Genomic DNA, 27032 nt, shown 5'->3' on the forward strand with positions numbered 1-27032 from the left:
TGGAAAGGGACAACTTAAACCTGTCAGCTGTGATGATGCTGTGGCTTTAAAAGGTTATTTTATCCTGGTTTTTTTGAAGAAAGTTTGTAAAGCAGAGGCACAGAGCAATCTATTAAAGGCACTAGAGTAAGGCCTTGGTTTTAATTTTTAGAAGTTGAAACAATAGAAGTAGCTTGGATGGGTGTGGCCAGCTCTCTCAGACTAGGATTTTGAGGGTTTTTTTGGCTTTTAGGTTTAGGGCTCTGAGCTGTTGTGGGCCTGAAGAAGTGGAAGCTATCTTTTCCTCTCTCGTTTACAACCAAAAGTTGGGGGTTCGCTTCCTAGGCTGCTGGATTCCATTTGAGACAAAATATTCCAGAATAAGGTGGGTGAATTTGCAGCATGGGTTGGTATCTAGGATACTGTGGACATTTCAGAGACATGGATAGAGCAGGGACAGGATTGGTTGTTGTGGGTTCTTGGATTTAGATGTTTCAGTAAGAACAGAGAAAATGGTAAGGAGGGTGGGGAGTGGCATTGTTAGTCAGTACTACGGCTGTAGAAAGGATGTTTGAGGACTCATCAACTGAGGTAGCATGGGCTGAGGTTAGAAACAGAAAAGGAGAGGTCACCCTGTTGGGAGTTTTCTATAGGCCTCTGAACAGTTCCAGAGATATGGAGGAAAGGATAGCAAAGATGATTCTCGATAGGAGTGAGAGCGACAGGGTAGTTTTAATGGGGGATTTTTACTTTACAAATATTGACTGGAAATACTATAGTTTAAGCACTTTAGATGGGTCAGGTTTTGTACAATGTGTGCAGGAGGGTTTCCTGACACAGTATGTAGACAGGCCAACAAGAGGCGAGGACACATTAGATTTGGTACTGGGTAATGAACTCAGCCAGGTGTTAGATTTGGAGGTAGGTGAGCACTTTGGAGATAGTGACCACAATTTGGTTATGTTTACATTAGCAATAGAAAGAGATTGGTATATACTGCAGGGCAAGAGTTGTAGCTGGGGGAAAGGCAATTATGATGCGATTAGGCAAGATTTAGGATGCATAGGATGGGGAAGGATACTGCAGGGGATGGACGCAATTGAAATGTGGAGCTTATTCAAGGAACGGCTACTGCATGTCCTTGACAAGTATACACCTGTCAGACAGGGAGGAAGTTGTCAAACGAGGGAGGCGTGGTTTACTAAAGAAGTTGAATCTCTTGTCAAGTGGAAGAAGATCTTAGGATGAGACGTGAAAGCTCAGTTAGGGCACTTGAGAGTTACAAGTTAGCTAGAAAAGACTTAAAGAGAGAGTTAAGAAGAGCCAGGAGGAGACATGAGAAGTTGGTGGCAGATAGGATCAGGGAAAACCCCAAGGCCTTCTATAGGTATAATAGGGATAAAAGAATGATGAGAATAAGATTAGGGCCAATCAAGGATAGTTGTGGGAAGTTGTGCATGGAGTCAGAAGAGATATTCACACTGGAAAAAGACAATGCTGTCGAGGAGAATACTGAGATACTAGTCACTAGACTAGATGGGATTGAGGTTCATAAGGAGAAGGTGTTAGCAACTCTGGAAAGCATGAAAATAGATAAATCGCCTGGGCCAGATGGGATTTATCCTAGGATTATCTGGGAAGCCAGGGACGAGATTGCCGAGCCTTTGGCTTTGATCGTTAGTCATCATTGTTGACAGGAATAGTACTAGAAGACTGGAGGATATCAAATGTTGTTCCGTCATTCAAGAAGAGGAGTAGAGACAGCCCTAGTAATTATAGACCAGTGAGCCTTACTTCGGTTGTGGGTAAGATGTTGGGAAAGGTTTATAAGAAATAGGATTTATAATTATCTAGAGAGGAATAAGTTCATGAGGGATAGTCAACACGGTTTTGTGAAGGGTAGGTTGTACCTCACAAACCTAATTGAGTTCTTTGAGATGGTGACCAAACAGGCGGAAAAGGTAAAGCAATTGATGTGGTGTATATGGATTTCAGTAAGCCATTTGATAAGGTTCCCCACGGCAGGCTATTGCAGAAAATATGGAGGCACAGTATTAAGTGATTTCACAGTTTGGATCAGAAATTCTCCAGCTGAAAGAAGACAGAGGGTGGTGGTTGACAGGAAATGTTCATCTTGGAGTTTAGTTACTAGTAGAGTACCACAAGGATCTGTTTTGGGGCCACTGCTGTTTGTCATTTTTATAAACGACCTGGTTGAGGGCATAAAAGGATGGGTTAGTAAGTTTGCAGATGACACTAAGGTCAGTGGAGTTGTGGATGGTGCCGAAGGATGTTATGGGTTACAGAAGGACATAGATAAGCTGCAGAGCTGGGCTGAGAGGTAACAAATAGAATTTAGTATGAAACAGAGTGAGGTGATTCACTTTAGAAGGAGCAACAGGAATAAAGTGTATTGGGCTAATCGTAAGATTCTTGGTAGCGTAGATGAGCAGAGAGATCTTGGTATCCCTGTACATAGATCCCTGAAAGTTTCCACCCAGGATCATAGGACTGCTAAGAAAGCCTACAGTGTGATAGCTTTTATTGGAAGGGGGACTGAGTTTCAGAACCATGAGGTCATGCTGTAGCTGTACAAAACTGTGGTGCAGCTGCACTTGCAGTATTGCGCATAGTTCTGGTCACTGCATTATAGGAAGGATGTGGAAGCTTTGGAAAGGATTCAGAGGAGATTTACCAGGATGTTGCCTGGTACGGAGAGAAGGTCTTACAAGGAAAGGCTGAGGGACTTGAGAGAAGGAGGTTGAGAGGTGACTTAATTGAGACATATAAGATAATCAGAGGGTTAGATAGGGTGGACAATGAGAGCCTTTTTCCTTGGATGGTGATGTCTAGCACAAGGGATATAGCTTTAAATTGAGGGGTGATAGATATTGGACAAATGTCAGAGGTATTTCTTAACTCGGAGAGCAGTAGGGGCATGGAATGGTCTCTGTGCAACATTTACATATAGTAAACTTGCCAACTTTGAGGGCATTTAAATGGTCATTGCAATGACGTATGGATTAGATGGGCTTCAGATTGGATTCACAGGTCAACACAACATCGAGGGCTGAAGGGCCTGTACTGCGCTGTAATGTGCTATGTTCTGTGTCTATCTGAATGTTCCAGTTTGCTAAAGGGCTGTGTTTATGTGATGTTAGTGTATTGAAACAGTTAGTTAGTAATAGTTACTGTATCAATTATTCTGTTAAGTCTTTCAGTAGAATTAAGTTATTCTAAATTACTCTTCCTTTGGTTGTATTTTAACTATAATTGTTGAATAAATTGTGTGTTGCTTAATGTCGAGTAGTTTGACCAATTGGGTTGTACCTGGAACATAGCACGTTGCATTTGCGTTTAAAATAAGAAAAAGTTAGGGTCTAGGCTACCTTTTTAAAATACTTGAGGGTGTTAGGTCTGGTCCATAACATAGCAAATGAATACTCAGTTAATTAGACTCTAAGAAAACTTTAAGTAACTGAGGATGTGATTTCCATGCAAATGAATGTGGAATCTCTAGTTTAATGCTACATAAATTCAGGAATTATTATACTTGGTAAAAATATAGTGGATACTACTGCAGTGAACACAGTGTTAAATGCTAAATCTAAATTCAAGAATGGGATCTGATATGCAATAAAAAAGTATAGTAACTGCCTGCTTAACATTTTCCAGTTTTATGCTTCAGCTGTAATCTCAACAGTCTTTTAAAAGGGAACAGTCCCTTCTGTATACTGACAGGCTTGGGTGGGGGCTGGGGAAGACGTGGAGTGATGGCTTTTTATATGTAGAAGTGTTTGTTAATTAGGTTGAGAAACAACTCTGTTACTAATTTATGCATGTTTTCTGGTACTAATTTCGGTTGGACAGCTGGTTTGCAATGCAGAGTGATGCCAACAAGTATGGGTTCGATTCCTGTACCAGCTGAGGCTACCGTAAAAGTCTCACCTTCTCAACCTCACTGCTCACCTGAGATATGGTCATTCTCAAGTTCAACTCAACACTAGTCATCTCTCCAATCAGAAAGAAGCCTTACCGACCTCTGGGACTATGACAACTGTACCTTAACCAACTTAAATACTTTGGTATCCAGGAAATTAATGCTTTCTTTATGTGTTGTTGTTTTAACTTTAAAGGAAAATTGATGAGGATAGTGGGGAATTTTTCTAAATCTGTTTCTGTATGATACCAAAGAGCAAGTATATCAATGCTAAGGTATTGTTACTGTACAACTGAATCACCTAATAAATGACTCAGTGAAAGTGAAAACCAAACAGTAGCCCTCAAAAATCACAACGTAGCTCTGGGAAAGCCTCAAAAGAAGCCTTCAAACAATAATAATTATTTTGACCCTGTCTCCACACTTTTACAGCTTCTAGTATGATACCAACATCAAACATGTCTTCCCCAGCCCCCACCCAAGCCTGTCAGTATACAGAAGGGACTGTTCCTTTTTTAATATCTGGTCTATTTTTTCATCATCCCTAATTTCTCATCCCCTTTCCACAGCACCTTCTCATGTAATAACAGGAGGTTTTCCTTTTATGTCTTTCTTCCTCACAGCCCCTAACCCCAACCTCAAAGGTCCTGATAACTCTTTCCAGATAAAATGACAATTTACTCGTACTCCTTTCAATCTAGTCTCCCGTTTTTGCTACTGATTCTCCTCCTGGAAGACCAAACATAGAGTCAGTGATAGCTTTGCAGGACACCTTCATTCAGTCCACAGGCAGATCTCTGGTCTTCCAATTCAACACCCATCATCTTGTTCTCATGCTTACATTTCTGTCCAAGATCTGCTGTAGTTTTCCAGTGAACACCAAAATGAGCTGAGGAGCAGCTTAGGTGTTTTACAGCCTTCTGGACTCAGCATTGACTTCACTAACCTCAGAACATGAACTCCATCCACCATTTTGATATTTTTTTGCTGCCTTGTTTTCATGTTTTTTCTTTCAGTTATAGCTGACATATATTCTGATATTATGTTTGATCTCTTATCCACTACCATTACTACCTCCTTTGCCTTTTGCTTTGTGACACCTATGATCTCGAGACATTCTTGCCCTATAACCTTGCTTTTTGTTCCTCCCGATCTTTCTCAACAATGTAAAAACTCAGCTTTTTTCCACCTCACTTCAGTTCCAAAGAGTATTTATATTGGATTCAATACGTCACCTCAGCCTCTCTCTCTCAACAGAAGGTACCAAATCTACTAATTTTTGGTTTATGTAGAATCCCTACAGAGTGAAAACAGGTCCTTTGGCCCAACAGGTCCACACTGTCCGAAGCATAGCCCATTCCTCGATATTTACACCTGACTAGTGCACCTAACCTACACCTCCCTGAACACTATGGGCAACTTAGCATGGCCAATTCACCTAACTGCGATTGTGGGAGGAAACCGGAGCACCCGAAAGAAACATACGCAGACACAGGGAGAATGTGCAAGCTCTACGCAGTCACCTGAGGGTAGAAGTGGACCCTGTTCCCTGGTGCTTTGAGGCAGCAGTGCTAACCACTGAGCCACATGTTGCCTGACTATCTTCAGCATTTTCTGTTTTAGTTACAGATTGACAGCCTGACACTTTTATAGACCTGTCCCAGTCTGGTTTCTGCCAGGCAAGTGCAGTAACAATCAGATACTGCATTTCACTTCTCTTCTGATGGAGTTTATTATATTTCCTTTCTCCTTCTCTGTATTATTCAAACACTGTTCAATTTGCCTGTGGGTCAAGATCTCACAGTAGTGGGTTGACTTTATACAAATGGGATGTGGTGGTTGATGGATTACCATGGGTTTAATTAAAGTGTCAGGTTGGTGGGACATTGGGACTCATGGTAATCAGTGAGGGGAGAGAAGAATTCCAGGCTGCAGCTATCTGGATGGGGACAGGCATCCGATATAGGGTTGTAGGCAGTTGCACATAATTGGTATAGAAAGTAAATGATACTGGGAAGCACAGGCGGACAGTAGAGAGTCTAATGATCTGTGTGTTTTAATAGTAAAAATAAAAATTATCACTAATGTCTCCTCTTGTCAAATAAAGAGTCAATGACAAAACCAAAGACATGGACCAAACTCTGGTCAGTAATTAACACAGACATGTTGCTACAGATTACTATCTTGTCATGTTAGAAAATTGTACCGGCAACGTCACTGACTCAGAACCCCTACAGTATGGAAGCAGGCCATTCAGCCCGTCAAGTCTACACCAACCCTCCAAAGAATATCCCACTCAATCCCTGTAATCCCACATTTCCCAAGGCTAACCCTCCTAACTTGGATATCTCTTGATACTATGGGCAATTTAACATGGTTAATCCACCCAACCTGCATATCTTTGGACTGTGGAAGGAAATTGGAGCACCCGGAGGGAACCCAAACAGACACAGAAAAAACAGGCAAACTCCACAGTTGCCTGAGGCTGGAATAAAACCCAGGTTCCTTTACTGTGAGGCAGCAGTGCTAACCACTGAGCTACCATGCCACCGTAATGAAAGCTGCATGGTGGAACCTGCAATTTGCATTTGGAATTTAACACAAATAGTTCATTACACAAAATATTCTTGCTGGATAGATCAAAATTGCCATCTCTCAACAATATAGCTATCATGAACATTAATTTGCAGTCATTTAAAAACAACATCATAGGCCAATGCAAAACTTGGTCTGAAATTTTAAAATCGATACTTTAAAGATTTTTAATCATGAATTCTCCAGGTTTTGTGAGCTTTGATAAGGGCCCTGCCAATTTCCTATTTTAATTTTCCCAGCATCATTTTCAGATTATTAAAACCTTCTAGAGTCTGTTCACTTCCATGATGAGATTGGTAAAACTACAAAAATTACATCCAAACAGCTATCAACTGACAGATTATAGCCATTCGTTATTTACTTGGTGTGCCCCTATATCTGTGACTATCTTGCCAATAGAGCTCCCTTGTGTTCATTTGTTTATTTCTGTCAGCTGTTTTTCCATATGTGTCTTCCATTCCTCAAAATCATCTTTTGCATTTCAATACATTTGTTCTCAAAGCACTATTCCCCAGTGTTTTGGAGGTCAGCCATTCCTCTATTTGTCTACATATATTGATCAGGGCATTGGTGAGACCGCATCTCAACGTCTGTGTACTGTCTTGGAGCTCGTTATTTATGGAAAGATGTAAATGTGCTGGAGATGGTTCAAAGGAGGTTTAGTAGATTGATCTAGTTCTGAAGCAGTCACACCAGACATGAAATGTTAACTCGATTTCTCTCTCTGCGGATGCTGCCAGACCTGCTGAGTTTCTCCCGTATCCTCTATGATTGTTTCAGATTTCCAACATGTCCAGTCCTATGAAGAAGGCATGGACAGGCTGAGCTTGTATTCACTGGAGTTTAAAAGAGTGAAGGGTGATTTGATTGTAAGATCCTGAATGGTATTGATAAGATGAACATGGAAAGAATTTTTCCTCTTGTGATCAGTTCATACCTAGGGGACAATGTTTTAAAATTAGATTTCCCCTTTTGAAATCAGAGAATCTTTATTCTCTCAAGGGCTTGAGTCACCTTTTGAAACCTCTGCCTCAGAAGGTACTGGACTTCTGTTTCAATTAACCTGCTCAGAGACATTATTGCACATGTCCGCAGCAGGTAGGCCTTGAACTCAGGCCTCCTGGCTTGGAAGTAGGGACACTACCACTACCTCACAAGAGTTCAGCAGAAGGCAGTGGAGGTTGGCTCATTGAATATTTTTAAAGGTGGAAGCATTTCGATTTCTGTTAGAGAGGGAATGAAAGATTGTCAGGATAGATGGGAATCTGAAATTTGAAACACAAACAGATCAGCCATGATCCTAGCTCACAGTGGATCAGGTTTGGTCTACTTCTGATCTTAATTTGTATGTTTGTATGCTTAGACAAAGAGATAGGTTTTAAGCAGCATCTTACAGTAAAGAGAGGGAGTTTGAGAGGTTTAGGGAGAGAATTCCAGAGATTAAGACCTTGACAGCTGAAAACACAGCCCCCAATTGATGAAGTGATTAAAATCGTGGATGCTCAAGAGTCCAGACTTGTTGCGACAGTGTACTTAATTGCAAAGCGTACGGCAGCCAGCAATAACACCAGACTCCCATTGAGATGAGCATCTTTATTTTATTAATCTCCTTTCATGCTTATTCATTGCCTTTACTTAGGAACAAAGCATGTATCACCATACCAGTGATGTACATCAAAGTAATTTCACTGTATGTCACTTTTGTATTGCATATCGAACAATTATTTTTAATGTTTTGATAGTTCCTCATTTCCTAGAAGTCATTATTCCCTTTAATGCTTTGTCACTGCACCTGTTCTTCCATTGATTAGCACGGCCTTCCCCATCCCCACTGACAAACCCTGACTTTATGCCAAAGGGCACGTCTATTTATTTTTTGACATTCCGTTTCTCCATTAGCACAATTTGAGTAGCAACTTTTTGACTATTTTCATTCTTTCAGCTTTTAATTTTTTTTTTGTCTGGGAACATTTGTTGGTAATAAGCCCTAGCTTCCTGCAGATTTTTGACAGAAAGATTTCAGAGCCCAGCAGATGTGCAGCTGACAAGTACTGAGCTGCAGCAACTCTCTCTCTGCTTGTTATCTGCTTTCAACTACACCTTAAAGAGGCACCCTGGGTGAGCTACAAAGGCTTAGCAAAATCATAGCAGCTGTTGACAGGGGACAGGGGTTATGGTGGGGGGATGAGAGGTGACATAACAAGGCTATTTGCATTTGGTATAAATATTGACAAGGCAGTTATTGGATTTCTTCGGGATATTTCCATGCTTTTCTGATAGTTTTCTGATGAGATGTTCAGATTTCTTCCCAAATTGTGTAATATAAAGCACTTATATTAGAATCGCATCAATGTTGGTTGTTTTTTGCAAGTAACTTAGCATGTGAGAACAAATGTGCTGCAGACCTGAGTGAACTTTGAACTACTTTGGGACCTTTCAGCTCGCATTTTTAAATCCGTGTTCCTCTGCCTTTGAGTGAAAGGTGTATTTCATTCTAAAACAAACAACTGTGGATGCGGGACATCTGAAACAAACAAGAACAGAAATTGCTGGAGAAACTCAGCAGGCCTGACAGCATCTGTGGAGAGAGAAACAGAGCTAACTTTTTGAGCCCAGAGACCATTCTTCAATTTATCTTATTTGATTATGGAATCTGGGTAGGCTGAATCTGGAGTCTCATGTAGGCCAGATCAAGTACGGACAGCACACTAAACTTGAAAGGATGCAGAAAAGATTTGCAAGGATGTTGCCAGGGATGGAGGGTTTGAGTTGTTGGGAGAGGCTGAATAGGCTGGGGCTGTTTTCTCTGGAGAGTTGGAAGCTGAGGGGTGACCTTGTAGTGGTTGATAAAATCATGAGGGGCATAGATAGGGTGAATGGTCAAGATCTTTTTACCCAGGGTGGGGGAGTCCAAACTAGAGGGCATAGGTTTAAGGTGAGAGGGGAAAAATTTAAAAGCAACCTGAGGGGCAACATTTTCACACAGAGGGTGGTGCGTGTATGGAATGAGCTGCCAGAGGAGTTGGTGGAGGCTGGTACAATTACAGCATTTAAAAGGCATCTGGATGAGTACATGAATAGGAAGGGTTTAGAGGGATGTGGGTCAAGTGCTGCCAAATGGGCCTTAATTTAGGATATCTGGTCAGCACAAATGAGTTGGACTGAAGGATCTGTTTATGTGCTGTATATCTCTATGACATCAGTGAACAAGATTTTTTTTGTAACAGCAAATGGCAGTTGTTATATGGTTGCCATCAGGTTAGCTGCAGCATGGTGGCTCAGTGGTTAATGCTGCTGCTGCCTCACAGCACCAGGGACCTGGGTTCAATTCACAGCCTTAGATGACTGTCTGTGTGGAGTTTGCACATTCTCCCTGTGTCTGCGTGGGTTTCCTCCCACAATCCAAAGATGGGCAAATCAGGTAAATTAGCCTTCCTAAATTGCCCATAGTGTTGGGTGCATCAGTCAGGGGTAAATGTGGGGGGAGTGGACTCCTCGTCGGAGGCTTTTAGATTACTTACAGTGTGGAAACAGGCCCTTCGGCCCAATAAGTCCACACCGACCCTCCGAAGAGCAACACACCCAGACCCATTCCCCTACATTTACCCCTTCACCTAACACTACAGGCAATTTAGCATGGCCAATTCACCTAACCTGCACATTTTTTTTGGACTGTGGAAGGAAACCGGAGCACCCAGAGGAAACTCATGCAGACACGGGGAAAATGTGCAGGAATTGAACCCAGGTCTCTGGCGCTGTGAGGCAGCAGTGCTAACCACTGTGCCACCGTGCTGCCCACGGTTGGTGTGGACTTGTTGGGCCAAAGGGCCTGTTTCCATACTGTAGGAAATCTAAATCTAAGCTTTTCATTCCAGATTGTTACTAAATACAAATTTCACCAGAGTGGGATTCAATTCCCTTCTCCCAGAACATTAACCCAGTGACATTACCCTTATGGCATCATCTCCCCAAATCCAAACATTAGTCATAAACGCACATTTTTATATATAGATAAAGAATGTAACATATAATGAAACATATATACTTTCTTTGACAGAGAAACATTCAGTGTATGTTGGTGTAAATAGGCTGCTGGAAACCTATAAAATTCTAACAGGACTAGACATAGTTGATGCAGAAAGGATGTTGTTCCTGATGGTGGGGGAGTCCAGATAAGGGGTTACAGTCTAAGGAACCAGAGTAAACTGAAGTGAGGGGCTATTTCTTCAACCAGAAACTGTGTGGAATAGAAAGCAGTCAAGGCCAAAATATTGAATGTTTTCAAGAAAGACTTGGATAAAGCACTTGAGGCTAAAGGGATAAAAGGGTATGGGGGAAAGCATGAACACGATATTGAGTTGGAAGATCGACAAATCATCTTGAATAGTGGAGCAGGATTGAAGGGCCAAATGGCCTACTTCTAGACCTGTTTTCTATGTTTCTATGATGTGACATCCTGCGATATTAACACTGAATAAAGTTTGAGACACCTGAGAATTTAACATGGCTTAATATTTAGACATCCAGAGGGAAAATAAATGTTATTAGTCTTCAAATTAAAGTTTGTGTTATTAGTAATGTGCTCACATATATTTCATTGCTCAACTGTTTAATAGATTTTGATCTGCTTTGCTCCATTCGAATCTCACTGAAAAGATTTTACAATTGTGACTAAAGTTCAAACGCAATTATTTTGTATTAAAATATAAAGGCCGTAGCTTTGTAGTTAAAGTTGACTGAATAAAACCAGATTATATGAAACTAGCTTTCTCAAAATGTAATAAGTAATAGATTTTTAAAGGACTTGGCAGAGTAAATGTTGAGAGGATGGCTACCCTCATGGGATAATCCAGGACCAGAGACCACTGTCTCAGAATAAAGGGGCGTTAATTTAAGACTGAGGTGAGGAGGAATTACTTCTCTCAGAGAGTTGTAAGGCTTTAACAACTTGCCACAGAGAGCTGTGGGGGCAGAGTCCTTGTGTATATTTAAGTTTGAAAGAGATAGATTCTTGATTAATAGGGGAATTGGAGTGGAGTGGCCTGAAGATCCAGAGTGGAGTGGCTGAGGGGTGGCACAGAGCAGGCTGTAGATCCGGAATGGAGTGACTGAGGGGGTAGCACAGAGCGGGCTGTAGACCCGGAATGGAGTGGGGGCGATTGTTGGTCTGGGAACTGCATACCTGTTTGAAATGGGTATATCCACAAAAGACTCCTGCACAAGCTGCCTACCTCTCTTCCCCTTCCTGGAGTTAACCCATCTATGTGACTGTATCTGAGACTTTCCCCCCTTCCTATAACTGCCATCCATCACATACTGTTGGTGTTGCAAATAACTCATCGTTTCTATCTGTCTCTCCAACCGATCAACTCGCTCTGATAAGAGTCGCATCCAATAGCATTTATGGCAGATATAATCCGCAGTAACCCTTAAACTCTCTTTAAACTCCCACATCTGACAAGAAGTACATATCACTGCAAAGGCCATTTTTGCTCCTTCACAATCCAGAACCAGACCCAGAAAATAACACTGTCTTATTCCTCTACAAACACTGCACCAGGTTAAGTTAATAGCCATGACTTATATTTTAAGTTTAACCAAGAGACTTATCTCCAAAAACATATGATCAAGAAAGAACCCACTGTACTCACTACTGCAGCCTTTCTCTTGGACATACTTAAAACAACAATTAACTTATCTGATTCTGTGCTGTGAACTTCGCCCAACAGTTCCTCCAAGATTGGTTGTGAATTTCACTGTTTGTTAATTTTCCCAGATGCACTCCAATGTCCAGTGGTACAAACAGCAAAGGCAGTAACTGTGCAGGTGCTCTCTCTCTCTCTCTTGCTCTCTCTCTCTCTCTCCCGCTCTTGCACTGTCCTCACCATGTGCTTCCTTTGTCTGCTCTTCTCCCTTTTAAATTGCTGTTGTTTTGACTTTTGTTTTTCCACAGTTCCAAAAAAAAATGCAACAGCATATAAACAGTAATTGCTGCTCCTGGGAATTCGAGGAAATCACCTCCAGCACCTAAAATACCTCAAAAAAAGGGGCAGCTCTTACAGCCAGAAATTTTTCCCGTCCTGCATCTTGGATTACCCAGAATCCTCCTTTAATATTCAAGTCTTTTTTAACCTTGTATTGTGAATCACTGTAACATTTTGCTTCTTTTTTTTCTCTATTTTGTACCTAGGTACTTTGTACCTAAGATGGTACCATGTGGGGTGACATTGTAAACTTTTCACTGTACTCCTGTACTTCCTACACTTGACAGTAAACCTAAATATAATTCTAAACCTATTTCTAATCAAGGTTACGGGGAAAGCACAGGAAAGTGGACATGAGGAGTGAAGGATTAACTGTGTTCCTTTTGAATGGGGGAATGGATTTGTGGGGCTGAATGGCCTACTGTCCTATATTGTATGGTCTAATACAACTCAGTAGCATTTGTAGATTGTGATAGATTTCATTAAATAGCTTTTGTTAGCTATTGAATATATTAAAACATAACAGAGTAAGATTGGAGTTCTAGAGAAGTGTCACTGGACTAGAAACTTTAACTTCGCCTTCTTCCCAGACCTGCTGCGTTTCTCCATCAAATTTTTATTTTTGTTTCCGATGTCCAGCATCCACTGTTCTTTGTTTTATTTCATTCAATGGGTATCGGGAGGGCAAACTCTCTGGTGGTTGGAATCATATCTGACACAGAGGAAGAAGGCTATATTTGTTGGCAGTCAGTCATCTCAGCTCCAGCACGTCTCTGTAGGAGTTCCTCAGGGTAGAGTCCTAGCCCCAACCATCTTCAGCTGCTTCGTCAATGACCTTCCCTCCATCATAAGGTCAAAATTGGGGATGTTCACCAATGATTGCACAATGTTCAGCACCATTTGCGACTCCTGCAATACTGAAGTAGTCCATGTTCAACTGCAACAAGATGTGAACAATATCCAGGTTTGGGCTGATAAATAGCAAGTAACATTCGCGCCACACAAATGCCAGGAAATGTCCATCTCCAACAAAATCTAACCATCAATCCCTGACATTCAATGGCGTTACCATCACTGAATCTCCAACTACCAACATCCTAGGGGCTAACATTAGAGGCAGGCACGGTAGATTCATTTAAGATGCATCTGGACAGATGTATGAGGAGGTGTGGAGCAGAGGGATTCATGTGCTTAGGAATTGACCGACAGGTTTAGGCAGTAGATTTGTATTGGCTGAGGCTTGGAGGGCCAAAGGGCCTTTCTTGGGCTGTAAATTTTCTTTGTTCTTTGTTAACATTCACCAGAAACTCAACTGGATTTGCCACATAAAGACAGTGTCTACAATAGCTGCTTAGATGCTAGGGATACTGCAATGAGTAACTTACGTCCTGACTCCCCAAAGCCTGTCTACAAGGCACAAGTCAGGAGTGTGATGAAATACTCTACACTTGCTTGGATGGGTGCAGTTCCAACAACACTCAAGAAGCTTGACACCATCCAAGATAAAGCAGCCCACTTGATTGGCACTGCATCCACAAGTATCCATTTCTTCCACTAGTGACACTCAGTAGCAGCAGTGTGTACTACCTATAAGATGTACAGTAGATTCTGTGTGGGGGATAGGTTCCAAGGCCTACCGTGGAATCCCAAAACCATGGATTGGTGCGAACCCATTCACTTAAATGGAAAATTTACCTTCCTGGCAGCCCCCTGGAACCTGGTTCTGTAACATTCCTTGTAATATGTTTGGGCCATGGTGAGCTGTGGGTAACTGACTCTGCAGATATGGCAGCCGCCCTGTATTGCGGAAATTCACCACAGGGCTTTCTAAACAGACAACTACTTTGATCTAGAAGGACAAGGACAGCAGATACATAGGAACACCACGACCTGCAAGTTTCCCTACAATCCAGTCACTGTGCTGGCTTGGAAGTACATCACATAAAAACTGAAAGAACTGCAGATGCTGGAAATCAGAAACAAAAACAGAAATTGTTGGAAAAGCTCAGCAGGTCTGCCAGCATCCATGGAGAGAAATCAGAAATTTTGGAAATATATTGCTGTTCCTTCAGTGTTGCTGGATCAAAATCTTGGAATTCCCTGCCTAATGGCATTGTGGGTATCCCTATAGCAGATGAGCCACAGTGTTTCAAGAAGGTAACTCAGGGACAGGTAATAAATGCTGGCCAGCCAGCAATGCCTTTGTCCTGTGAGTGAATAAAAATGAATGAATAAAATAAATGAAAATGGTTGGAGAATGGGACTAGCCAGGTAGCTGTTTTGGGAGCTGGGTACTGACATGATGGGTCAAATGGCCTCCTTCTGTATTTTAAGATTCTATGATTCTAAGATTCTAAGACTTATTACTCTTGAATCCTTTGAAGAAGGGGCTTTGTTTACCATCATAGATTGTGGATCCCTCTGTTTTTATTTATTACCCCAGCTACTAAAATAACTTAATTAGTCATTTTGACATCATTGCTGCTACTTGACACATTTTCAGACAGACAGGCTTGTGTACAGACCTGAAAAATGTGTTGCTGGGAAAGCGCAGCAGGTCAGGCAGCATCCTGCTCCTTGGATGCTGCCTGACCTGCTGCGCTTTTCCAGCAACACATTTTTCAGCTCTGATCTCCAGCATCTGCAGTCCTCACTTTCTCCTTTTGTACAGACCTCAAGGTAATAACAGTGTAAGACAGGATATGCATTCCTCTCACACTAGTTCAACATCAGTGTCTTTATATTGGACTGTTTGTCGTTCCAAGACTGTTAGGCTGCACGTGATGTCCAACAGACAGCGCTCCAGGGATAGCCAACAGTTCACTGTGCCCATTATCTGAGAGAAAAACTAGGAGATTAAGCCAGAAAGCTTTTGTAGAGAGAGAGAGAGAAAGAAACAAAGTTTGTGAGATAAATTGTATGACATAGTGGATTTTACCTTATCCACTGCTCTGCATGAAAACCCAAGGGTCGACCTGCTAGGGGGAGCACCAGGGTGTAAGAGGGAGCTTCCATCATGCTGGATCAGGACATCCCCCCACCTTTGAGAACTGCTTAACCAACCAGAGACCAGCAGCTGTCTACCACTTCAGGACAGGAGCATGTGACATTGGTAATTTGGAGACTTGGAGAATGGTTTATAGGTCTCTGTGGGCCATTACAGAGGAACACCCCCTCCCCCACCTACCCCCCAACCCCACCCCCGCTCACTTCCAGCCCCTTCAGGGAAACCTGCTAAGCTGGCTGCTTGGCGTAGTCCCTCCCAATGCCAGATCATTCCCAGCAGTAAGCAGCTGAGATGATGACGTGGGGATTAGGTGCTAACCCAATTGCCTCAATAGGCAGTGAAAAGTGGGCAGCACAATGCTAGTACTGTGACTGGGCACCGATTATTCCTCATGAGTTCAGCAAGTGTGTATATAGATTGCGAGAAAAGCATTGACTAGCGAGTTTTGAGAAGATTTGTAGCTCAGGTTGACACATGTAGTCACATAAAGTGACGAGTGCTGTGCTTTGTCTCCAGTAATGTTCATTTTAATGTCAGAAGCAAGCTGGAGAATAGTGTGTGAACACACACACACATACACAGATAAACATGTTCGCACACATAACCCCTCTATCTCTCTCTCTCTCTCTATTCCTCCCTTCACCCTGCCCCCTCCCTCTCCCCCTCCCACTTACACTCTCACAATCACACACTCACACTCACACTCGCACTCTCACACTCACTCACACACATATATATACATAAATAGGAAAGTGTATATATTGATAGGAAAGTGTAAAATTAGCCTCATATTTCAGATTAATGGCATCATTTTATTGCTAAGTGTATTTAAGGCTTAGATAAATAGATTTGGAGTTGAGAATCATCAGATCAATCATGACCTCATTCAATGATGGAGCGGACTCAATGCATCAAATCATCTACGTCTACTCCTACATTTTATCGTCTGATCATCAGGTCGAGAGAAATTAAAGATGTAACAGATATCGGGGCTCAGTGAGAACTGGGAGTCAGCTTCTTTCATTTTAAACCTCTGTCAGAGTGCTCTGTCTCCTCAATAATTATCATACTGGAGTTAGGAAAATATGTACAATTAACAACAAAAGACCAAAGTTGATCAATAGCAAACTTACGCAATGTAATTGGAAATTGCAGAAATCTTGTTATAAAAATAAAACATAAAAGGAATTGATTTTGGAGGTAATGATGAAGCAGATCAATTCGCTGTGAATTTTTATCTTGCAAATTTCAAATGAAGAACAAGGCAATGGAGTTACATAATAAAAAATAACAGTTTTCTTTCTGACCCAGATGTTTCTGTCTATCTCCTCTATATATCTGCCTCACAGCGCCAGGGACCCAGGTTTGATTCCAACCTTGGGCAACGGTCTGTGTGGAGTTTGCACATTCTCCGTGTGTCTGCGTGGGTTCCCTCCGGGTGCTCCGGTTTCCTCCCGTAACCCAAAGATGTACAAGTTAGGGTGAATTGGCCATGCTAAATTGCCCGTAATGTTCAGGGATGTGTAGGCTAGGTGCAGTAATTAGGGGAAATGTAAAATAACGGAATCGGGGAATGGGCCTGATGGGATACTCTTCAGAGAATTGGCGTGGACTTGTTGGGCCAAATGGCCTGTTTCTCGACTGTAGGGATTCTATGATTCTATGATTCTATGTCCTTTCTCCGCTTCAGAAAGTACATTGAAGATATCTCTGAGATTTTATTGTGCTCTGTCATTTTGAGCTGGCTAATTAGCAGCCTGTATAAGGGGGGTGTTATCGCAAAATGTGGTGTAATCCTGGGCTGGATTTTTCTCATGAGCTTCAAGACCCCAATCTTAGTATCCAGTGGAGCTGAGAAAATCCCTGCATTGAGAAACAGCTTTTGGCCTGGGATTTTTCCCCAAATCAACCAGTTAGTGACCAGATGGCAGGCTCATAGAAACAGAGAAAATAGGAGCCCTTCAAGCCTGCTCTACCATTCAGTATGATCATGGCTGATTATCCAGCTCAGTACTCTGCTCCCAAAACCTATTCCTTTTGATTCCTTTAGCTCTAGGAACTATTTCCAACTCCTCTTAAAAACGGTCAATATTTTGGCCTCAACTGTGGCAGAGAATTCCAAAGGCTCACCACTCTCTGGGTGAAGGAATTTTTCTTCATTCCAATCCTAATCTAATTCTCCCTAATTCCAATCCAATCCTCCCCCATTTCCGTAGACTGGTCATTGGGAACATCCTTCCTGCATTTCCCCTGTCTAGTCCTGTTGGAATGTTATTGGTTCCATGAGATCGCCCTTCATTCCTCTAAACTCCAGTGAAGTTTAGTCCTAACTCACTCTATCTCTCCTGATACGTCAGTTCTGCCCTCCCAGGTATCAGTCTGGTAAAGCTTTGCTGCTCTCCTTCTGTGATCAGAACATCCTTCCTCAGGTAAGGCACTGCACACACTACTCCAAGTGTGGTTTCACCAAGACCTTCTATGAGTGCAGCAAGACATTCCAGCTCCTGTACTCAAATCTTCTTGCTATGGAGGCCAACATCCTATTTATCTTTGTCACTGCCTGTTGCTCTCACATGCTTACTTTCAATACCCTGTTATGGGCAGCATGGATAGGCCGTCAAAGCTGGAGGGCTAACAGAAGTTTAACCAATGGCTGTGAAGGGGACTATAGGTTAAACATTTCAGGTGCCTTGTTCATTGGCGGAACCATTGGTAATATTTCACAGTTTGCCATCTATGGTGGCTAAAGGGAGGTCACTAGGAGAAAATGGTCACAATTCATTATTTCATTGTCCGTGGCCATGGACACCAGCTGGGGTGAGCCCATAGCTTCACTAGGATAGCAGTCATCTTCAGTGTATGGGGTGCTGTTGACACCATTCACTTCAACTCTGCCCTATACCAAACTGCAAAATCATGGCATTCAGAGGTGCATTCACTGTGCAGAGGTCCCTGAACTTCTTGTGCTGCTACATTCAGATCCTCAGACCCTGACAATTGACATTGATCACCACTTACTGCTCCCAGTGCTTTTTGAGCACATGTGTGGAGCTTTTCCTGACCACTTGTGAATGCAGGGCACTTCTCTGTCTCCTTCACCAAGGTCCCTTGTGTGATGTCTGAAAACCTTGGAATCTACTGACTCCCATGTTGGAACATTTTCCCTGAGGCTAGGCATGCTTCCTGTAGCACTCTCAGTGCCTGATCCAGCTCTGATGTACTCTCTCTTCACGGACTGCAAGCCACCATTAATTTGTATGAGAGGAATCATGCATAGGAATGCAACATTTACTGGTTACAAGCAACACACTGGAATGTGTTGGCAACTCTGAGTTATTCTGTGATTTTGATTTTCCTTCCTTGAAGCATTCTCTTGAACTAAGTGGTTGATTGATTTAGAATTGGTGAATTCAGGTTGAATGACTATAATTCAGAGCAAACGTACCATTGAAACATAAATGGAGATTAATGTAACTTTCTTTCCAAGTTGGAATGTAAAAGACATTCAATCATAGCTGACTAAAACCCATTTCTTACTTTATGTCGAGTACAATACCTGAAGCATTGTGATTTTGTTATTAATGATCTGAGGAAATATTTCAAGTAGCATTGTGCTTCTGGTGTTTTTGAAGGTCCAGGGTTTTTTAGTTTCTTAGCAAATGTATCAATGTAAAACAATGAATCAGACAGACTGCCTGAATGGGCATTAATAACGCTGGCTACTGTCTAGGCAGTTCTACCCATCCCTTCCAGTCATAAGAATTTATAGCACAGGAAAAGACCCTTCAGCCCAACGTGTCCACGTCAGTCAAAAACAATCCCCTCACTATTCATGTCCCATTTGCCAGCACTTGACCTATAGCCTGGTATGCCTTGGCATGACGAATGTCTATCTAAATAATGTGATGGGGGTTTCTGCCTCTGCTACCCTTACAAAAACTGAGTTCCAGATGCCCACCACCCTGTCGGTAAAAATGTTTCTCCTCAAATCTTCTCTAAACTTTCTGGCCCTTACCTTAAATCTATGTCCCTCTGTCATTGATCCCTCTACAAAGGGGAAACGTTTCTTCTTGTCTTCCTAACTATGCCCCTCATAAGTTTACACATCACAATCATGTATCCCCTCTGTCTTGAACAAATCAACTTCGGTCTACCTAACTTCTCTCCATTCCTTATTCAACCTTTCGAATATCAAGATACTTTCTAATCAACCTACTTGGATGTGCTATGACACACCACTGGAGCCGGTGTGACTTAAACCCAGGCCTCCTCATCCAGAGGTATGGACACTATCACTGTACCACAAGAGCCCCTCCCCTCCAATAGTGGTCAAAGCTACACAGAAGTTATCTTTTGCAGGTGATGATGAGTATTCTGGCAGGTTTTCTCCAGATGATTTTACTTCATCAGTAGTAGCTTGTACCACAATTAATGTCCATTTTTAGTTACTTTCAGTACCTAAGGGCCCACACACACCTTCCAGATGTAGCAATGCTTTATCTGCACTTCACTCAATTTAATTGACTGCATTTGCTGCTCCAGTGTGGTCTCCTCTACACTGGGGGGAATGAAGCAAGACAGAGTGACCACTTCACAGAACACTTGTGTTTTTCTACAAAAAAGACCAAGAGCTTCCAGTTTCCTGCCACTTTATCACCCCATCCTGTTCCCTGGCCAACATCTCTGTCTCAGGTTTCCTGCAGTGCTCCAGCGAAGCCCAGTGCCAACTGGAGAAACAGCACCTCGTTTTCTGGTTGGGGACCCTGCAGCCCTCCAGACGCAATATTGAGTTCAATAACTTCAGGGCTTGAGCTCTCCCGTGTCCTTTCCCCAACCCCCATATACCAGGCCTTATCACATGGCTTGCTGTTACACACCACCCATTTTTTAGCCACTAACAGTCCCCATTAATAATTATTCACCTTACTGGCCAGATCATTACCCACTCCACTGTCTGTCCAACTGTTCTTCTCTCTCTTTGGGCTCTAACTCCGCCTATCATTTACCCCTTACTCCCTCCTATCTTCTGCATAAAAATCCTTTTCCTTGCTACCATCAGTTCTGAGGATGGGTTCCCCCAACCCAAAACGTGAACTCTGATTTCTCTCCACTGGTGCTGCTAGCCCCTTTGAGCTTTTCCAGCAATTTCTGTTTTTGTTTCTGATTTACAGCATCTGCAGTTGTTTCAGATTTTTATTTAGTTAGCTATCTTCAGATGCAATGAAGCAATTATGAACAAAACGAAGCACTGTGAGAAGATCAGTGTAGGAAGACTGGGCTTGTTCAGCCTTTTGATTGCTACCAGTAGCACAGAATAAATCACAGTAAGTTGGTTAAGAGTTAGCACTGTTAAATCTGAAGGAGGAATTCCTATCCTGCTGTTGAAATATTGGAGAAAGTAATTGTGGCTTACTGCTGACTCACCTTTTTCCCCCCTCTCTCTCTGCACAGATACTGCAAGAAATCTAAAAGCATCTCCATCTGCAGTTGAACATATTTCTCAGAAGCTGAGTCACACTCGCGAGTTTACTGTTCTGATTACACTGAAGCAGGTCCACTACAATTCAGGAGTCTTCCTGTCCATTCATCATTCAGATAAGAGGTCAGTGACATCCAGCTTATGTCACATGAAGGCTATTCCTTCTGTCTGTTTATCATAAGTGCAACAAACATAAGGTCAAAATTCATCCAGAGCTGCGGTTTCTTTTCCAAAGAAAACCGCATTTGGGATAATTGTAAAATGAGCTAACTGATGCCTTCAGGAAAAGCAGGCAGAAAATTATTTACTACTTTGGAGTTTTGTCAGGATATTTTTCAAACTGTGTATGACCAAAGATTTATTTGGAAATACTAGCTTTCGGAATGCTGCTCCTTCATCAGGTAGCTGTGGAGTTCCTGTTCCTGTAGTAAAGGAGCAGCGCTCCGAAAGCTTGTGCTTCCAAATAAACCTGTTGGACTATAACCTGGTGCTGTGAGATTTTTAACTTTGTCCATCCCAGTCCAACACCAGCACCTCCACATTATGACAAAAGCGAATTCTATGTGAGACAGTAAGGAGGGAACCAATGATTTCAGTGCTTTAAGGGGAAAGAAAGTGGTGGATTTGGATTCTGTCAGTATTTGCGATTCAAAGGAGAGTCATTCAAACTGCAAAGCCCAGCAGACACATTCTATTTTCTTCAAATTGCTGCTTTATTGTTAACTTGCAATAGTCTCCTGCCTTGAAGGGGGTGAGTCATATGAGTGGACAACTGAGAGGGATTGTCAGTTTTTTATTGCTCGACTCAATTGACCATTCTTCATGTGCCAGCCTCGACAGTGAGCTATAGACTGTCCAATCCCACAGGAGAGAAGGTGCAAAACCTGACTTTACATCCACTCATACTGATACAACACTTTGCATTAATCCAGCAGGGGATAATTCTGGCTGCTTCTCACACTCTGCCCAATCTATGGAACTTTGCAGCTTCTTCTGGGATAGATATCATTCTTTTGGTTGAGGTTATGCATCTCCCTACAGATTGTGAAATAAGAACAGTACCTTATTGAAAAACAAAACAGGGAACTTTGGATGCTGGAGATCAGAACAAAAACAGAAATTGCTGGAGAAGCTCAGCAGGCATCAATGGAGAGAAAACAGATAATGTTTTGAGTCCAGTGACCCTTCTTCAGAGCCAGTTTCTGAAAAAAAAGACTCTACTTTCTCACTTTACAAGATACTGCCAGACCTGCTGAGTTTCTCCAACAATATCTGCCTTTATTGGTCCTTGAAAGAAAGCTTTATTGGTTTATCATTAAATGAGAAAGGAGAGGTCACAGGCATTTCTGTTTCACATGCCAATAGTCTGGTGTGTTTAATCGATTGCCTCAAGTCTACTTACATGACAATGCTTTTGTCTATTCCAATACTTACTAGTTCAACAATATAAAATTTCACGTGACTCTTTGCCCATGCTTTTACTTTGCTACGATTTTAGCATCATCTGATGCAGGAAAAGCGGAGCCCATTTGGATGACAAATCAAAACTGACATCAATGTCCTTCAAAGAGCTTACATCAAAAATATTCAATCACAATATTCCCCAGTTAATATATTGAAGGATTGGTGGATTATGTCCACTTAGTCATCTCCTTGCCTTCATATATAAAACACATTAGATATTTTTTAACAAAATTACAATACGGAACATTCCTGAAGAAGGGCTTATGCCCGAAACGTCGATTCTCCTGCTCCACGGATGCTGCCTGGCCTGCTGTGTTTTTCCAGCATCACATTTTTCAACTCAATACGAAACATGTTAGTTTTATCTCTGATTGGAGACCCAGATCTCTCAGAGTTGCCCCTTTATATTTTTTTTAAAATTCACTCACAGGATGTGGCATCACTGGTTAGATAAATGCTAACATTATTTACTACCCAACCCTAATAGCTCAGAAAGTAAGTAAAAGTCAACCATATTGCTGTGGGTCTGGAGTCACATGTAGGCCAGACTGAGTAAAGACAGCAGTTTCTCTCCCTAAAGGACATTAGTGAACCAGATGGGATTTTCTCCCAGTGATTGACAGCAATTTTTTCGTGATTACACTTTCAGATTAGATAGGATTTGTACAAGTACAGTGAACAGTTTTGTTTTGTGAGTACTACAGGCAGAACATAGCAAACAAGGATATAGGGTGCTTAGACAGTGAGAGTTATACAAGGTTACAGCTGCACAGGAGGTGCACAAAAGCAAGGTCAACATCAGATTTGAAATTAGAGAGATCCATTCAGCAGTCTAATAACAGCAGTAATACTTGGTTCTGGATGTTTGTAGGATTCTCAAACCTGCAAGTAGATTTAAGAGAACATTATGAGTAATTTTTACAGACTTAGAATTTAGGTTTAAAATGCAAAATAGTTTTTAAAAACGCGAGAATAAGATAAACGTGTGGAGAGCTCACAAAGAGTCGACCAGTGTCAGCACCATCTTGACTCTTAATTCCAGAATTTGACCTCAAATTCTGCCACCTGCCATGGTGGGATTCAAACTCAGGTGTCTGGATTTATAGGCTCATAAGAATACCAGTAGGCCAGGCCTCCCCCTAGTAAGCTATACCTTTGAGCAAAGCCAATACAAAGAGTGAGCGCTACAGAAACCGATATCAAATTTCAAGCATAAAATCATGCCTGGCACATTTGTCCTCCCTTTAGGTTTTATGAACTTTTAAAATCTTCCTTAATCAACCTCAACGATTTACCCTGAATTTTCACACCTATCAGAAACTGCATACCGTTTCATGACATGTTCTTGGAATCCTACTTTTCCAACTCAATGATTTTACCCTCTTTCAGACCTGTATAATCACAAAGATGTTCCTCTAATGAAACTTGTGTGCAGCATGTCACTGAACAGGCTATAGTGGATCGTGGAGGTATTTTGAACAAAGCAAGAAATCAAATATAATTTCCTCCTTAAAACCATTTTCAGACTTCAGGTGATTTCCACAACATAGAGTCATAGAGTTGTAAAGCATGGAAACAGACCCTTTGGTCCAACCTGTCCATGCCGACCAGATATCCCAACCCAACCTAGTCCCACCTGCCAGCACTCGGCCCATATCCCTCCAAACCTTTCCTATTCATATACCCATCCAGATGCCTTTTAAATGCTGTAATTCCACCGCTTCCTCTGGCAGCTTATTCCATACATGTACCACCCTCCGCGTGTAAACGTTCCCCCTTAGATCTCTTTTATATCTTTCCCCTCTCACCCTAAACCTGTAGCCTCTAGTTCTGGATTCCCCCACCCCTGGGGTGGGGGACTTTGTGTATTTATCCTATCCATGCCTCTTGTGATTTTATAAACCTCTATAAGGTCACCCCTCAGTGTCTGACGCTCCGGGAAAACAGCCCCAGCCTATTCAACAGACCATACTTTTCTTTAAATGTCCAATAACTGTCCAAAAATTATAATTCAATTTTTAAAATAATTGGTTCATTCCACTTTTGTTAAAATGTTAATATTAAAAGATGATATTTCCCTAATCTTGCATTACAGGTATAATCTGCTTAGAGTTTGTCAATATTTATAATGACAGTCCATCTATACAAATTTTATTCCTTGCTTGTTGCTGGGAGAAACCAAGGCAGCAGAGTGGAGGACATGCAATTAATAAAATTCAATACCGTGCAGTTCAGTTTCTGATATGAAAATGTGAAATCTCCAAAATTGATTGATTTAAATAATAAAAGAAACCTAGGAGTGATTACAAAGAGAACTGCAGATACCCAGAATTGATTGCATAGACAATATTGGTTACCTATGAGTGATTGCATGGGAAGCAGTGGAAATCGAAAATCCATTTCAGAGAAAGTAACGGATATCTGGGATTGATCTCATAAAGAATAATGGATGTCTTGACTCACTTACATATATAATAATGAATGTCTGCAGTTGATTGCATACAGAATAACGAATACCTTGCAGAGATTATTACATATAAAATAATGGAAATCTGAGTGTGATTACTTACAAGTGTAATGGAAACACGAGAGTGATTACAGAGTGGATAATGGATATAAGAAATTGATTTCACAGAGAATGAAAGAAATTGGTATGTAGTTGGCTTGGGTATAGAAATTCCACTGAACAGAAATGAGGGGAAACACCTTTCTTTCTTGATAGTTAATGACCTACTTATTTGAATTACCATAATCACACATTGCAATGCCTCATTTTTCCACAATTTCACTAGTAGGGCTTTAATTATGGAGAAGCAGGTAAGCACTCTCCCATTTTTCACTGGAAGAGGAATTTAGCCCAATCTTAAATGAAATGTTACCTGGGAGTAATTGCACCACAATAGTCTCACGGTGACTTCCACAATAAATCATTTGATGGTTTGTAACTCTGCTGGGATTAAGTTACTGCCTTGTAATCACTCCAGTGTGTCAATTATATTTTAAATAAATGTTCAATGGGGGAAGGGTTATTCAGCAGAGTATGATCTGTATGGTTTTGTTGGTATTTCACACTGAAGATTTAATGATCTCACAAGATGTGGTTTATTAGAAATAGATTTGCAGTTCATTAAGAAAATTTTCGAGAACTGTGTTCTTAGAATGTGATATTTAGAAAGAGTCATAAATTAATATAAAACCAGAAAATACTAAATGGGCACTGTATCCTAAGTACTGATGAGCCTGCAGTCTTAATCCCTTTAAAAGACAGTGTAAAATCGCATGTAAGGATTAGTCAGGATGGCGGTGAGATTTACAATTGATTAATCCCCTCAACAGGCAAGTTATAGCTCAAAGCAGCCGAGGGTTAAATCTGCTTCATGACTTTCATGGCCTTCCTGCAACATAACATTGTTGTGACATTAACCTTTATGCTGAAAAAGTCTCTAAGGGTTTACCAGGTGACATTTTTTGCTGGTTGAAATCCCAGATCAAAACCAGTATAAAATCTGTTGTTTAGTCTCGTCATGTAATGTTTTCCATCTTTACGGCAGCGTTGTCAGAGCCTATGTTGAAACAACAGTGAGGCTATCATTGATGGTGATAGCAGTCCTGGGGCTTTAAGATGAGTATCTATCTGTTTTTTGGTTCTTTGTTGACTAGGAGAAACAGGAACGATCAATCGAACTGTGACCACTCTACTTTCCAAACTGATTGACTCAATGAATCTGAGACCATTTGTTTGAAATTCAGTGGTTGAGTCTGCCTGGGCCTGCCCATCAGCCAGCTAGCACTTGCCATTAACTTTAGATGGAAGACAGAATCCGTAGGAAAAAGAGTGGACCATTACATTATCTGTTTCACTGATCAAAGGCTTGTCCTTTGAGGAGAGATGGAGCAATTTAAGGCTATACTTGCCATAGAGATTGGAAGGAAAAGGGCAGATCTAATTGAGGTAGATAAAATGCGAAAGGGTACTGACAAAGTAGACCTGGAGCAGAAGTTTCCCTGTGAAGGGCAATCTGGAATGAGAGGTCATAGTTTTAGGCTGAGGGGAGGCAGATTTAAAGTAAAGGGTGGCACGGTGGCTCAGTGACAAGTACTGCCTTACAGCGCCAGGGACCCAGGTTCGATCCCAGTCTTGGGCGGCTGTCTTTGTGGAGTTTGCACATTATCCCTGTGTCTACGTGGGTTTCCTTCCTCAGTCCAAAGATGTGTAGGTTAAGTGGATTGGCCATAGGAAATTGCCCATAGTGTTCAGGGATGTGTGGATTAGTCATGGGAAATGTCAAGCAAACAGGTAGGGGAATAGGGCTGGTTGGGATACTCTTTGGAGGGTTGGTGTGGACTTGTTGGGCCGAAGGGTCTGTTTCCACACTGTAGAGATTCTGTGAAAGATGAGGAGAAATATGACTTCTCTCAAAAGAGGTGTGAGTTTGTAGAATTCAAAGCACAGTGGATGCGGGAACACTGAATAAGTTTAAGGAGGCAATAGATGAAATTTTAACTAGCAATGGGTTAAAGAGTTATGGGAGCAAGCAGGACAGAGGTGTTTCCATTGAGATGAGATCAGCCACAATTGTATTG

General features: G+C 41.7%; 1 protein-coding gene across 3 annotated transcripts in view; it reads left to right on the forward strand.

Moving 5' to 3' along the window:
* The window catches only part of LOC140458014 (protein kinase C-binding protein NELL2-like), a 375163-nt gene that overhangs the window by 19478 nt on the left and 328653 nt on the right, over positions 1-27032 (forward strand). For all 3 annotated transcript variants that reach the window (XM_072551970.1, XM_072551972.1, XM_072551971.1), the window contains one exon: positions 20957-21107. In XM_072551970.1, the coding sequence (XP_072408071.1) occupies positions 20957-21107 (151 nt within the window). The remainder of the gene's footprint in view (positions 1-20956; positions 21108-27032) is intronic.

Source organism: Chiloscyllium punctatum, chromosome 32 (assembly GCF_047496795.1).
Source record: "Chiloscyllium punctatum isolate Juve2018m chromosome 32, sChiPun1.3, whole genome shotgun sequence".
NCBI classification, from domain to species: domain Eukaryota; kingdom Metazoa; phylum Chordata; class Chondrichthyes; order Orectolobiformes; family Hemiscylliidae; genus Chiloscyllium; species Chiloscyllium punctatum.